Source organism: Epinephelus lanceolatus, chromosome 21, assembly GCF_041903045.1.
Source record: "Epinephelus lanceolatus isolate andai-2023 chromosome 21, ASM4190304v1, whole genome shotgun sequence".
In the NCBI taxonomy this organism is placed as follows: domain Eukaryota; kingdom Metazoa; phylum Chordata; class Actinopteri; order Perciformes; family Serranidae; genus Epinephelus; species Epinephelus lanceolatus.
In genome coordinates, this window is record NC_135754.1 from 24,308,059 (window position 1) to 24,321,451 (window position 13,393).

Below are 13,393 nucleotides of genomic sequence, written 5' to 3' on the forward strand. Positions count from 1 at the left end.
GCATGGTGACCAGTGAAAACTTAATGTTGGCTACTTCTTTTAAATATCTCACTTATTCAGTCTCTTTTTCAAACTCGGTGCACACTAATTTGGATCCATGTTTGAGCGCAGACAGGCAGTATTTTGTGGTGGCACGTCATTGCATTTTGCTGGTAAAGGGGGCAAAATTAGCATGTTCACCCAGGTGTTGTGTTTCCATCAATGCTGATCGTAGCTGGAGCGGATAAATAACAATGACTACTGCAGAGTCATTTGACCCGGATGGTAAAGGGGCTTAAGATATTCTGAAATTCATGTACATTTTACAATGATTCAACTTTTTAACTAATTGCTGAACTGATCTTATAATTTCTAATAAACAAAATAACATAACATTTGAAACACAAGCACAATAGTAGCATCTTGGCAAGTGGCCTCAGACTTTTGAACCCTTTTGTACATTTCAACGGAAAACACAGACAACTTGTATTCCAATAACTGTACTCTGTTTTTAATATTTTATAGAAATATTAACCTTCATTAGAAGAAGACCTAAAGTGTTTCATCCAACTTGAACATGAAATGTCGACAACGTGATGTACCGAAAAATCCAAGAGGTGTAAATGTGTTTAGTTGACAGCCAATCACAAATAAAATATCCCTTCTTAAAAAATCCACTTAAGAAAGAGGAACAGCATTGGCAAAACCAGTAGAACACTCAAACTGGGACAAACTGTGGTATACAGAAAATAACCTGCTGTGTGATTTATATTGGAAGATGTAGTGTTAATAAATCCAACAAATGGATAGCGATTAGCACATATTCTTAGCTTGGCACAATATTATTTTTGAGGACTGAAATGATGAATGAAAAAAACGCAGTGCCATCAGAGAGCAAAACAAGACTGAAGACTGAAACGTAATGTGAAGGTAGGAAGCAAACTTGCCCCAATTTCTCTATAAATAAGAACATTAACTGGAAAATATCATCCTTCCTATTAACTAGACAACTACATTTGTATAACAAAAGTTCATAACCAACATCTTTGATTTGATTAGATAAATTAAATGGCAGGAAAATACGTATAAATATAGAGACGGGAACACAGTGGTCCACTCTATCTTCACTTGGAGAGTTAAGTCTTCAGTTTGCATCGACGAAGACTTCCTGTGGTCCGACATATTCATGGGACAGAGTGGGATTAAAGGAGTGCTACTAGATGTAAGGGAAAATAAAGCATTCAAGTATTAAATACTAGTGTAAACAAATCTATCTGTAGTACAGTACATCACTATTGTAGTGGGAATATTACATGATCATCATCAGTGCTGATAATGCTACATGTGAAAAAGCTTTGTAGTTTAACCATGATGTCTGTTAGATGTACCGATTCACTGTGTATCCCATAATATCAATCACATCCCCTCTAATGTTTCAGAGTGACGTGTGGTGACAGGTGAGAGGTGAGATTTCTACGGTGCTCCATCTGGAATCCAAACAACTTTACTCTGTTCCTGCTCCACGATGGTCATGATCTGAGTGCAAATGTAGGAGACGCTGCCTCCTTGGACAACGCCTGCAACACAGTGGGGGTGGGGAGGAATATTGACATGAGAGGTGGTAACCATTTATGTCAGATTTAGTTAAAACGTTGCTCCTTGATTTGTCCCTTTAACAATTAGTCATTTTTTTATTAATCCAATTATTGTGTGTCTTTAAAATGTTAGAAAATTGTGAAAAATGTTGGGAAGCCTTTCACGATTAAAGAGTACACCACCAATTTGTGGACAGTTAAAACAAAAAGAGTGAAGCAGAAACAGAGATAAACATTTTGTATTTCATGCATTCTTCTTCCTCGTCAAAACCCGATGACTAAATTACCCATAATCCAACTCAGTCCTCAACAGTTCTGTCAGAGATCATGTTGTGTTATGCTAGTAACGCCTAACTTATCCTCAAGCAAAGTGTAGAAGCTGCAAAAATTTCATAAGCTTGCCTCTTTCTGACTTCACAACTCCAGAGCCTTTTTCATTGTCAAGCTTTTTCTTTCTTGCTTTCTTCAGCCTCAACTGAAGCTGACTCAAGTGACATCACTTGAGGCAGTTTCTCAGATTTTGAGCAGCTCTCACAGTAGCTACGAAAAGCCTTATAAAACTTTTTTCCCCCACATAGGCAGCAGTACTCCACAAGCTCTGTAAACGGACTTTGATCTGTAAAATCATCAGGGGTCCCCTTTGAACCTTTAAGTCCAGATGAAACAGCATTTTGAGGGTATCTAGCTTCAGTACTGTGACAAATTTCCAAGGGAAACAGAATAGGAAAGTTGGGACGAATTTGATTTGATCGTTGCGTGTATGCGTGTCATAACAAACATGGAGATGTGATGGTGTACACTGACGAAATGAAGTACCCATCAGACCGAGAGAACAAGCACACTGAATGCTCCATGCAACATTAGGTGCTAGAGCTGTCACAGACTTTTACTCAAACTGAATAAAATTCTAGCTAGCGGGCCAGTATTTACAGTATTTCGTGGAAACTGAAAAGGTTTGAGGTAGCTAACACCGGAAGATACACCAATGTAGCATGCTGCTGCTAACTGGCTAACTGGTATTTCTCAGTCAATTGATTGATGGTAAGTGTCTTGATATTATTGGTTGAAACTGGTCGGTACTTGCTTATTTAAGCACATTTTACATTTTGTTTTACAGAAAGAAAACATGATTGGATTTTGATATAAAAATACAAAGATTTTTTTTTTGAAATTTTTGGTATTTTTTTGGGATATATTTTCAGATAGGTGCACAATATGAGTGTGGATGTGACCTAAAAAGGGTTACAAGGGGATTTTTCATTTCATCTCAACTTCAAGACTTTGAAATGTCAAACTATTTAGAACTTTACTATCACGTAGGACATAGAAAAGCAGCAAATCCTAAAAGCGGAGAAGCTGAAACCGGGACATGTATATTTTTCTTGCTTGAAACACAATTAGCTGATTATAAGAGAAGATGCAGATACATTTTCATTTTATTAAGTTGTGTCAGCTCTAGAAAAATGCACATTACAAGTTCCCAAAACTAAATGCAACATCTCTGTATGCTTGTATTGTTTGACTAACCATTAAAAAGATCAAAATTATTACATTTTCAATAACCTAAGACAGAGAAAGCATCAAATCCCTGGTCAACTGTCTAATAATTTCAGAGCTGTAAACAACACTAATGCTTTCATGGACAGACAGCACTGTGCAGCCAAATTATTTCAGTCCTCGACTGTTGGACATTCATGCCACCAGACACTCAGATGTATTACTGCTGATAATTACAGTTCTCATCGTCGTGGCTCGTGTGCAGGAGTTGGCCGGCCACCTCTCCCTGTTAGAGGGGATCAGTGGAGGAATGTGTTCATTTCCAAAGCCCTTCCCTATAAATCGCCGCCTGTTATAGAGTCATTAATCAGCTGGACAGTCGAGTGTGTCACACTGGCTGCTGCTCCAGATACCGAAACTTTATCTCTGATCTGCGAAAGACCACAGAGATAGTGTGCTCCACAAACCTCAGGTAACCTGCAGTGCTGCTGTTAGAGACTCACCTTGGTTAAAGTAGATCATATTAAAATATTATCTACTTCACAATACCGTGACTTGCTGTGTCTGGGTTTCACTCAGTTGTTTACTATAGTTGCTTTATGGTAGAAGAAACCCTCAATATGTAACCAGTAGCACATTCATGCGCTGGAATAATCAGAAATAATCAAAAAAAGTTCCTGACTCGGAAAATTCTTGTGAAATTGCCCTGAAATTGTACTCAAATTATTCATCATACACACATTGAGACCCTCATTCAGCACATTCAGAGCACCGTCAATGTCTCAGAGGTAAAAATAATTATCGTTATTACTGTAATTCCTGTATCCGTGCTATCTTTGGCACATCAGAGAGGAAATAAGTAATTTCCACCAACCTGTGAAGAAGCGGCTGTACTCCTGCTCTACTTTCTGTGCCGCCTCAAACTGCTCCTTGGAATGTTTCTGTGAGAGTTTATCCCGCAGGTACAGAGGGTCCTTCTGCTCTCTGAGGAGACAACATCAGTGCCTGTCAGCATCCTTGAAAATCTCAATTCACACACAGAATCATAACATGGCGCAATACCGAGGTGTGGAAGGAGTCACAGTTTGCCCAAACCACTAAATTACTTTTGAAAATAGGTTCTTGTTATATAACAAAGGTGTTTGCTGCGCTCGCTGCTATCATCTCTCACTTTCCATTTGGGGGAATAGTGGTTGTGTGTTTGTAAGCTGGATTTCAACAAGTCTCCCTAAAATTCCAATCACAACACAAGCCAAATTACCTTTCTTTTGAAGATGCTATCTGTCCATTTTAAAAAGTCACTGAATTTATTCTGACCTGACTGGATGATGAAATTTATACTATAACAACTGCAAACTGTATCTGAAGGATATGACTGCATGCTGAAGTACCAGGGGTGGGTGATGCAGGTAAAGTCTTCGATTGTCTGTATATGCATCGCAATACTGATAGAGTGCGTATCATGACTTTAAAGCCGAGGTAGACAGTTTAACTTTGGCATCATTGGGGAAAAAATCCCATCATAACCTTTGACGAATTGTAATCTATTTGGTCTGAGAGAAAACTAGACTTCTGCACTTCCTCTCAGCTCTGTTTTCAGGTTTTAAAAAATCTAGCCCGTGACAGGAGACTCTGGCCAATCACAGGTCGTTTCAGAGACGGTGTTGCTATTGGCTGCTCTACAAATGCAGATATGCATGCATGTCTCATCGGGGAAAGCCTGATTTGATGGCGGAGAACGCAGTGGAGAAAGTTGCTATTCTAGCGTCTGCACCAACTGCCTACACTGCAAAGCAATCCAATAAGGAAGCAGACTTAACAAAAATAGAGTTTAAAAGAGAATCTCATGTTTTATTTACCATGATGAAGTGTTTCAAAGATGAACTGGAAATGCTAATAATGATTTAGTCTTCTGCTAACTGGAGCCAAAGGCTCGTGGCTGCAGCATCGTATGACTCACAGTGTGTTCGCCACTTCACTCCCCGCTGCTACAGACCACCAGAGGAGAGCTGGCAGGAGCTCTGGAGACAGGCCTCCTTTCAGTGACCACAGCAACAGCTCCGTGGGACCAGACAGCCCCGACTCCCCCAGGGAACAGCTAACAGGTTAGACAGCACTGCTGCTGACCACCAGTCCGCTGTGATGCTGGTGAGGGTTTGTGCTAGTTGAATGTGAGCTGCTACAGCCACTAGTCAAAGGTCTGTTACCCGGGCTCTCTGCCAGCTCTCCTCCCAGGTATGCAGCCTGCCACGGCGGGTAGCGGGGCGAAGGGACCGTGGGGTGGCTAATGTCAACTTGGTAATTCTTGTCTCATTTTTTGAGAGGGTGAGAGGGGCTGAGTGAATGAGCTGCAGGCAGCTCTGCAATGATGCCATTTTTTTGGCCTTTTCCAGACATCTTCCTACCCCAGCTGTAAGTATGCAAATAAATAAAAGTAGATTTTATGGAAATTCCTCTGAGTTAATGGAATTAACGCCTGAAAATTCAAAGTACTTAATCATATTTCGGCAAAAATCCTTTAAATCCGTTTAAAGATTCCAACTCATTAAGTCGTAACATTGCCCATAATAGATTAAAATAGCCATGGATATCATGTTAAAAGGGATATTTTAATATATGGTATGGCTGCTACCTACAAAGTCCAATAAACAAACGATGACAGAGCTGTTAAGTCAACTGCAAACCCTTCAAGCCCACTGCTTCCCTCCATGTCTGCACAGTGTCTTAAGAGGAGGTCATGTGACTGTTTGTTGCCCATGTGATGTGTCTTCATCCACTGGGAGCCTCTGACATAACTTAGAATCCCACTCCCATGTCTCCCTGGCACCCAGTACGCAGTCAACATATTGGTCTGCTGATGCCTCCCAGAGGATAAAAAAAAGAGGCATGAAAAAGCCTGAGCTTCTGTCAATCACTGCATCAGGCAGGCAGGCAGTGGGAGGTGTGTTTATGTGGATATGGAGGCTGCAGTGGGGCAGGGGAAGCGAATGTTTTAGCCACCCACACCACAAAGCGGAGCCACAGGCCCTGCGAGCCCTCCCTGGACAGCTGGCACTCAGCTGATGACAGCGAAGGCTTAGCAGGAATCAATCTCCACCATGTTCAGCCTGCTGCACCACTTCATAGATTTGTGGGCGTGTGTGGCTGAGAAAGCCTGTTTCTGCCAGACCTGAGTGTGTCTTTATGCACACGCACGCACACACACACACGCACAGACATACACACAAAAAGTACCATGCTGAAGGTTCAGCGGATTTAATCTTCCCATGCGATTACGAATGAAAAAGCAGAGAGATCTTTGAAATATCATAATCATCCTATCAAAACCCCGGCAGGTGGTGGGAGAGAGCAGGCTGTGGTTTCTGAACTAATGACACTGTGATCAAATCAGGCTGATCAATTAGTTTTTGTTGTGTCTGCAGGATGAATGTGATTATGAACGCAACGAGACCTCTGCAGACGTCAATTTCCTGAGGGTCTGTCTCGGTGGAAAGAAAATTAAATGAGAGTAATCAAAAATTATATTTCCTGGAAGGAGAACTGACACAGATAAAAGCTGTTTTTTGGAGAAGTGTTTAGCTGAGTCATTCTAACATCCAGATTTCTTGACCCAAACATTGTCCTGACCGGGAAAAGATGGTATTTATACCAAATAATCATCCGCATTTGTGAGTAATGGTTCCATTTTTGATAATAATGTCCAGTAAGTTAAATGTTCTGTATGAAACTTTCAGAAAATCCTTGTTATTAGCGACACTTCTCTCTTACGGCCGTTAAGTGAATTGCAGTGGGCATCACGTGGTGCGCACTCTGGTGCTCGCACTTTGTAGCCTTGGGCCAGAACCTGGACATGAGAACATGATAAAGAAAGTCTGGGAAAATCCCAGTGGTTTAGAAGTTATGTTACAATCTGTTTACCCATTGGCAATAAATAAAACAATTAATACTTGTAAAAAGTTACACTGAAGACCTTTTACTGAAAAAAAAGTAATGGGTAAATTAAATGCTACAGATACTAGAGTGTATATTGATGCCTCTATGTTATCATATTGAGCCTACATTTCTATAAAAAGCATATTTTCTTATATTCTCACAAACAGCCTCAAGAATCACAACTCTTGGATAAATGATGTTCTCAGCACGTCGTTGGAGGATCTAAACTTGAAACTGATATTGGGTAAACAGCAGGGGCACCAAAACACAAAGCACGCCTGACATACATTTGGCATGTCTTCAGACAAGTAAGCAAAACAAACAAACCAAAAAATAAAAAAACAGAAACAGAAGCAAACATCTTTCAAGTCATGGGATTACTCACTTTATCTGCTTGGCATTTTTGTAGCGAATGAATATGACGATTGGGTAGATGTGAACGCTGTGAAGGCGCTCGATGGCGTGAGGGGCTATGTCAAGTAAACAGTGACAGTCCTATGAGAGAAAATGAGAGCAAAACACTGCATGAGAAATGGGGAGGGGGGTGGTTCAAAGCAGAATGTTGCAAAAAATAAGCAGAGTGATTTGTATTTGTTCTCCATACTTTGCAATGGTTTTGGATACATAATTAAAATGGAAACAGATAACTTTTCCCTCAGTCACACTTGGTTTATCAGACCCTGCGGGCACAATTTGCATCAAAATGTGAGATTATATCACTTGGAATCTGTACTGATATGTTCATAAAACTCCTTCAAATATTTATAACAACCTGCTTCAGTAGAAACCCTAACAGGTGTTGTGCCAAGTATGTTCCCTCATCAAATACTGTTTCTGTCCTATCAAAATGTGTTGCAACACCTGTCGCTACTGATCGGTATTGTACATTCTGCCAAACAGGGATAAAGTTTGGTTCATGTTTAGGTAGAAGGAAACACATAGATGGGTAAACAGTCTTCAACACAACACTGGCATGCCAACTGCCGTGAAACACAGTGTGTTAGCTTTGTTAACAATGCTCACGTTCATGTTTATAAGTTGGCCATTACATTGTGCAATCAACATTTATTCATAGTAATAAGTTGAAGCAAAAATCTTGTCTATTTCCACTTTAACAACAGAATATAATGTTGATATAAAACCGCCTTTTGGATTACTGAACTCAGGTCAAGTGAAAAGTAGTTGCTTGAATCCAAATGTGGACAAATCATAATTAAAAACCCTTAAGAAGTCCTTTAAAAGTTGTATTTTGATCAAATTGGCAGCTTAGCCATGTTGCATCAATTGCAACTGTAGATAAATATTACATCTAAAAACTAATGCACACATGTACTGTTAAACACCCTCAGATCTAGACATACTTGGCTCCAGTTTACAGCCTAATCTTACAAAGACAGCAGTGTATAAACTTGGTAATTTTAATATTCCGGTCCACTGATGTCACAATAATAACCGTCATATGCAGTTAAATCCACAGTGAGATAAATTTACCTTCTCTGTGATCTCTTTAATAGACGCTACAGTTGTCACATCAAAATGGCCGCTCCTCCGCTTGTAGTCGATGAACACACAATCTTTTACTCCCCGTTCTATTGCTTGCTGAGATGCCTTCATAATCTCTGGAAGTAAAATAAATCAAACATCAGAGATAGTAAAATTCATTTTTTAACTGAGTAGTGAAACCCCCTCTCTACAGTATGATAATAATGAGATATGCATGACAAATGATATCAGACTGACTCTGTGTTTTCAAACCCACCAGGCAGACAGCGGCAGAACTGGGCAGGAGCCTCCTTCACCAACATGTCCTTACTGGCCTCCACTAGTGGACCCAGGACCAGTACTGGTCTGGGGAAAGAGCACTCCACCCTCTGGACCCGCTGGTACATCAGGCTGACTCCGTCTGAGCAGGAAATACAATTTATTACAAAATAACACAAGGCTGCATAGCGACACAGCTGCACTTTAATAACCTCAGTTATGAATTTAAGTGTCCTGGGAAAGGTTCTGTTGAGCCAGCGTGCTACGTAACCACACTTTCATACCTGGGAGCTGCCTGACAAATGTGGCTACTAATAATTTTATGTTAAGAGACAGTGCATGCAGTACATTTGCATTCCCCTTCCAGATATGTCTAACAGGTCACAAGCCTGAAACTTGAGACACTGAGGTGGAGAACAGTAAATATATTTACTGCAGTAATGTACTTGAGAACTATTGGTACCTTCCAGTATTTGAATTCTTTGAGTTTTATATTTTTATTCCCCTCCATTATATTTTGTCTGACAAGTGTTGTTACATTAGATACATTTCTCTGCAGCGAATAAAAATCTTCAAAATGTCAAATTTGAGTTAACCTTGCACAACAGCAATGTTTCAGCTCAATGAGACACTGAAGTTTAGTCACTTAAGAGTTTTAGACAATGAACTGAACCCATTCTACACTCTCTCATTTTTCACGTCTTTCTCTTTAAAGGGATACTGTCATTTGATAAGCAGGGGTGTGTGTGCAGATTAACAGTGTTAAGGAGCCCCCTGTGTCACCAGCTCCCAGAAGTCCATGCCAGCCCGCCAACCAAAAGCTACCGTACTGGTGGCGAGTTCCCAGTGCTGCCGGCACAGGGGGAAGCCAAACACTGTTCATTTGCACACATGCCGCAGTGACACAGAGCTGGTTGAAAATCGACAAATTATCCCCTTAAATTATTTTTTCTTCTTTTCGCATTAACTCTTTCAAACCTGGAGCAACATCACTTTTCTTGAGGTGTTTTCAGACGCCTTTTGAAAGTCTTTAAACCTTCGAACTCTGAGCAAACTGGTGCGATTTCTTTCAGAAACATGGGAAAAACAGCAATGAGCAACTTGGTCAGAAACGTCCCAGGAATTGTATAAGAAATAATAGATTTAGAAAATTATTTTTAAAAAATTAAAACCAGGGAAAAAAGGAAAAAAGCTCAGGAAAAACTATACCTAAAATAATAATTATTATTATTAAATATTTAAAATTATGTTACAGAATTATGATTTTTAAGCACTTTTCCTTGTTTGTATGTTTTTAACTTGATTTTTTCTAACTAATTTTCTAGTTAAGAATTTTCTCTTTTTACTTATTTCTTGCAATTTGTTTGGGTCATTTCTTCTTTTGTTACCTTCTTCCCTTGTTTTTGAAAGAAATCAAGCCAGTTGGCTCAGGTTTCAACTGGTTAAAGTGCAAACAAAAGTGCCACTGGTGCAAAGACAACCAGATTGCTTTCTCTTTTCCTCAGAGCCTGACAACTACCACATTTTCTACAGTTACTTCTGTTGTTCCACCGTCCACTATTTCTGCTATTGGGAATAGTTACTGCAAAGAACTTACACTGATACTCTTTGGGATAGCTAATGATAACTACCATGGAAAATAAAAGTGCTATGCTCTGTCTGTTTTGGTTGGGCAATGGTTGATGCACTTTCTTATTGAATGATCATACCCGTTGGCAGACAGAACTGCATAGCGAAAGTGAGGCTTATAGGGACAACTTAAAACAAAAAATTGTCTATTTCCACTTAAATCTAGTGAATTAAACCAAATCTGGCTCTAGAATCCAACATCTTGTTCACTCATCATGTTGCTTGCCTTGTGCATTTCTGATAAGGCTTCCTCAGTAGATGATATCTCACCTTCTGTGATGGGTAAAGAATCTGTGCTTATGGCGTCCAGAGCCATCAGATCCTTCCCGTCTTTGGACCCGCTGCGTTTGTGCTTCAGCCTCCGGCGGAAGAAGGATCTCCGTGCGGCGGCCGACAGAGTCTTGCTGGTACCGTTGTCGTCTTTCATATCGGCCATACTGTGTCTCCTGTAGAACTCCTGATCCATCCTTAATAAGGCACATCAGCACAATAAACTCAACTGTAATCACACTGCTGTTCTTTAACAACACTCGACAGTCTGTAGAAGTTAACTATAGGCTGGACTCACATGTATTTACTCGGAATCTGCCCTTTTTCCAGCTTCTGTGCCTTCTCGTCGAGTTGCCAGGCCATCCAGTAGCCAAAGTTGCCATTTGGTAGTGTATCTTCGACATACAGAATGTCATCTTTCTTAAAGCTGAGTTCCTGCTCTACCTCTGCCACCCTCTCGTAAAGTGCTCTGACAAAAGATGAACAATGAGGCAGTTATGATGAATGCTCTCACCTTTGAACAAGGACATAACAGATTGAGAGAGAAGATTATGAACATTAAGGAGCCTGTAAGAAAAATTCTATGCTTGAGATTCAATCCTTTCATAGATTCAGATTTAATTCAGTCTCGGCCAAAAACACATAACAACAAAACCATGGTATGAAAATTAATTTCATGGCTGTTTTGTTCAACCTCTTCAACACTGCTAGACATCCTGTTACTGAGGTTACGGTGACTTGACTAATAATGTCACAGATTTTTTGATTGGTTTGATTTTCTCTTAATAAATTGCGAGGGTACCTTATGAAAAATCCGTCTCCGGGGGCCTCTTTGATCGCAGAGAGGTTGTCCACGCAGTTCTGGACCTTGAATGTGATTGTTTCAGCCGGTTTCAACATTTCCAGGTAAGCTTCTTCTTTAGTTTTGTTCTTCATGCTGACGCCATTGTACTGTTTGAAAACGTCAGTTACAGAGAGTTGACAAAAGGACGCTGAGCTTAGCTGCCAACACAGAATGACTCATTGTTTTCAGTAAAAGCAGCCAAACAATGCACAAAAAACTGAGAGTTGTACTTAACAGGCTTTTATGCAACCAAACCTGCTAAAATGGAGCCGATCTTCAACCTTGAATGAAGACTCCATAATTATACATTCAGTCAGAGTCAATCTTGTAAGCTACATACAGTCCTAGTGCGTCATTCCATCAGTTGCTCTCACACAAAACTACAAGTAGTTCAACATAAAGCCAGCAAGAAAGTGGAGGGAACTAGGATGAGCTGAGTTTCTCTTTTTTAAACTTTCAAACAGAATGTGTTGCTTTTTCTTGTACTTTAGTTTCTTTCTCATCGTTACCAAATTATGGCAGCTTCCTTTGTTACCGGTGTGTTTGAGAAAGAGAAGGAAGAGGAAGCACAGACAAACAAAGAAATCATCAACTAGGGAGTATAAATGCCCCTTCAGTGAAGCTTCGAAATGGTTGGAGCCAGAATGGATTGTCCAGAGGGACAAGTCCCGCCCTACAGAGGTGTGTTTGGCTAAAGTGTAACATGCTGTCCAGTCACAGTGTTTGTTTGTCAATCAGGGGCACAATCCACCCCAAAAACTGACAAAGCCTACAGCTCCATATTCAGGAGTGTCTGGATACTGGCGGAAAGTAGACAGAGGGCTCTTGGCCATGGGCACTGACCCCGCCAATCTCCTGTTCTCCCTCTGGTTCTAGCCTGGGTTACTGGGGCTTGCAGGAGGCTGCCCATCAGCTGCAGGATAGAGCCAGGTGGCTCAGAGTCAAGCCAGGGCTGGAGAGGCAGTCACAGCCGTTGAGAGGAAAGCCAGGGCCCGCAGAGCATGTTGGAGAACCAGAGGGAGAGCAGGAGGTTGGCGGGGTCTGTGCCCAAGGCCGAGTGCCTGCTGTCGGCTGCCCTCCAGTGTGAACCCCCACTAGATGTGGAGCCTTCAACATGCATCACAGGCCCTGGCTTGACTGTCAGCTGACTGGCTCCATAACACAGCCCCACAACCAGAGAACCAGAGGGAGGGCAGGAGACCAGCAGGGTCCATGCTCATGTCCCAGTGTACACACACCCCTGGATGTGGAGCCTCCAACGTGCTCTCCAGGCCCTGGCTCTCCTCTCCAGCCCCTGTAAAGCCTCCAGCATGCTCCAGTGTCCACACACCCCTGAATGTAAAGCTGTGGACTTCAGCATTTTGGAGGGGGATTTCATGCCCCTGCTTCATGAATGTGTTCACTTTAATTGGATGAACAATGCGCTAGCCAATCAGAGCACAGTAAGGCTTGACTTGCCAAGAAAAGCTATATGATCCATAGTAATGCCCCTCTGGACTTTTCATTCTAGCACCACCCAAACTCAAATTATGAGAGCTGTGACGAAGGTAGCCATGTGGAAACTTGCAGACCAGTGTAAAAGGCATGCAGCGGTCATCATTCCCATATTGTATCTAATAATGTGTGAGCACCAACTGCACAAGTGATTTTTAATGTGCCCATGACGTTCTTAGTTAATTAAAGTGATTTCTTGGCAGGTACCTCCAGTATCAAGTCTCCAGGCAGCAGGCCATCGGGACTCTTAGCAGGGCTGTCATCATCCAGACTCTCCACAAAGACGCCATAAAGGTTTCCTCCACAGACCTGAACTCCCAGCTCGACCTGGATCCTCTTCAGCCTCACCAGCCGAGGCTCTGCAGCCCGGTGCGTACCAGAACCAGGAAGC

The 13,393-nt window shown here is 41.4% G+C and overlaps 1 protein-coding gene across 2 annotated transcripts in view; it reads right to left on the reverse strand.

Annotated features, from left to right (window-relative positions):
• Nucleotides 1-468: 468 nt before the first annotated feature.
• The window catches only part of LOC117247241 (disks large homolog 5-like), a 49,836-nt gene continuing 36,911 nt past the window's right edge, over nt 469-13,393 (reverse strand). For both annotated transcript variants that reach the window (XM_033611637.2, XM_033611636.2), the window contains exons 25-33: nt 13,210-13,393; nt 11,467-11,615; nt 10,963-11,133; nt 10,665-10,861; nt 8,764-8,907; nt 8,496-8,623; nt 7,390-7,499; nt 3,946-4,055; nt 469-1,556 (exon numbers count right to left, since the gene is read on the reverse strand). In XM_033611637.2, the coding sequence (XP_033467528.2) occupies nt 1,453-1,556; nt 3,946-4,055; nt 7,390-7,499; nt 8,496-8,623; nt 8,764-8,907; nt 10,665-10,861; nt 10,963-11,133; nt 11,467-11,615; nt 13,210-13,393 (1,297 nt within the window). In that variant the 3' untranslated portion in view covers nt 469-1,452. The remainder of the gene's footprint in view (nt 1,557-3,945; nt 4,056-7,389; nt 7,500-8,495; nt 8,624-8,763; nt 8,908-10,664; nt 10,862-10,962; nt 11,134-11,466; nt 11,616-13,209) is intronic.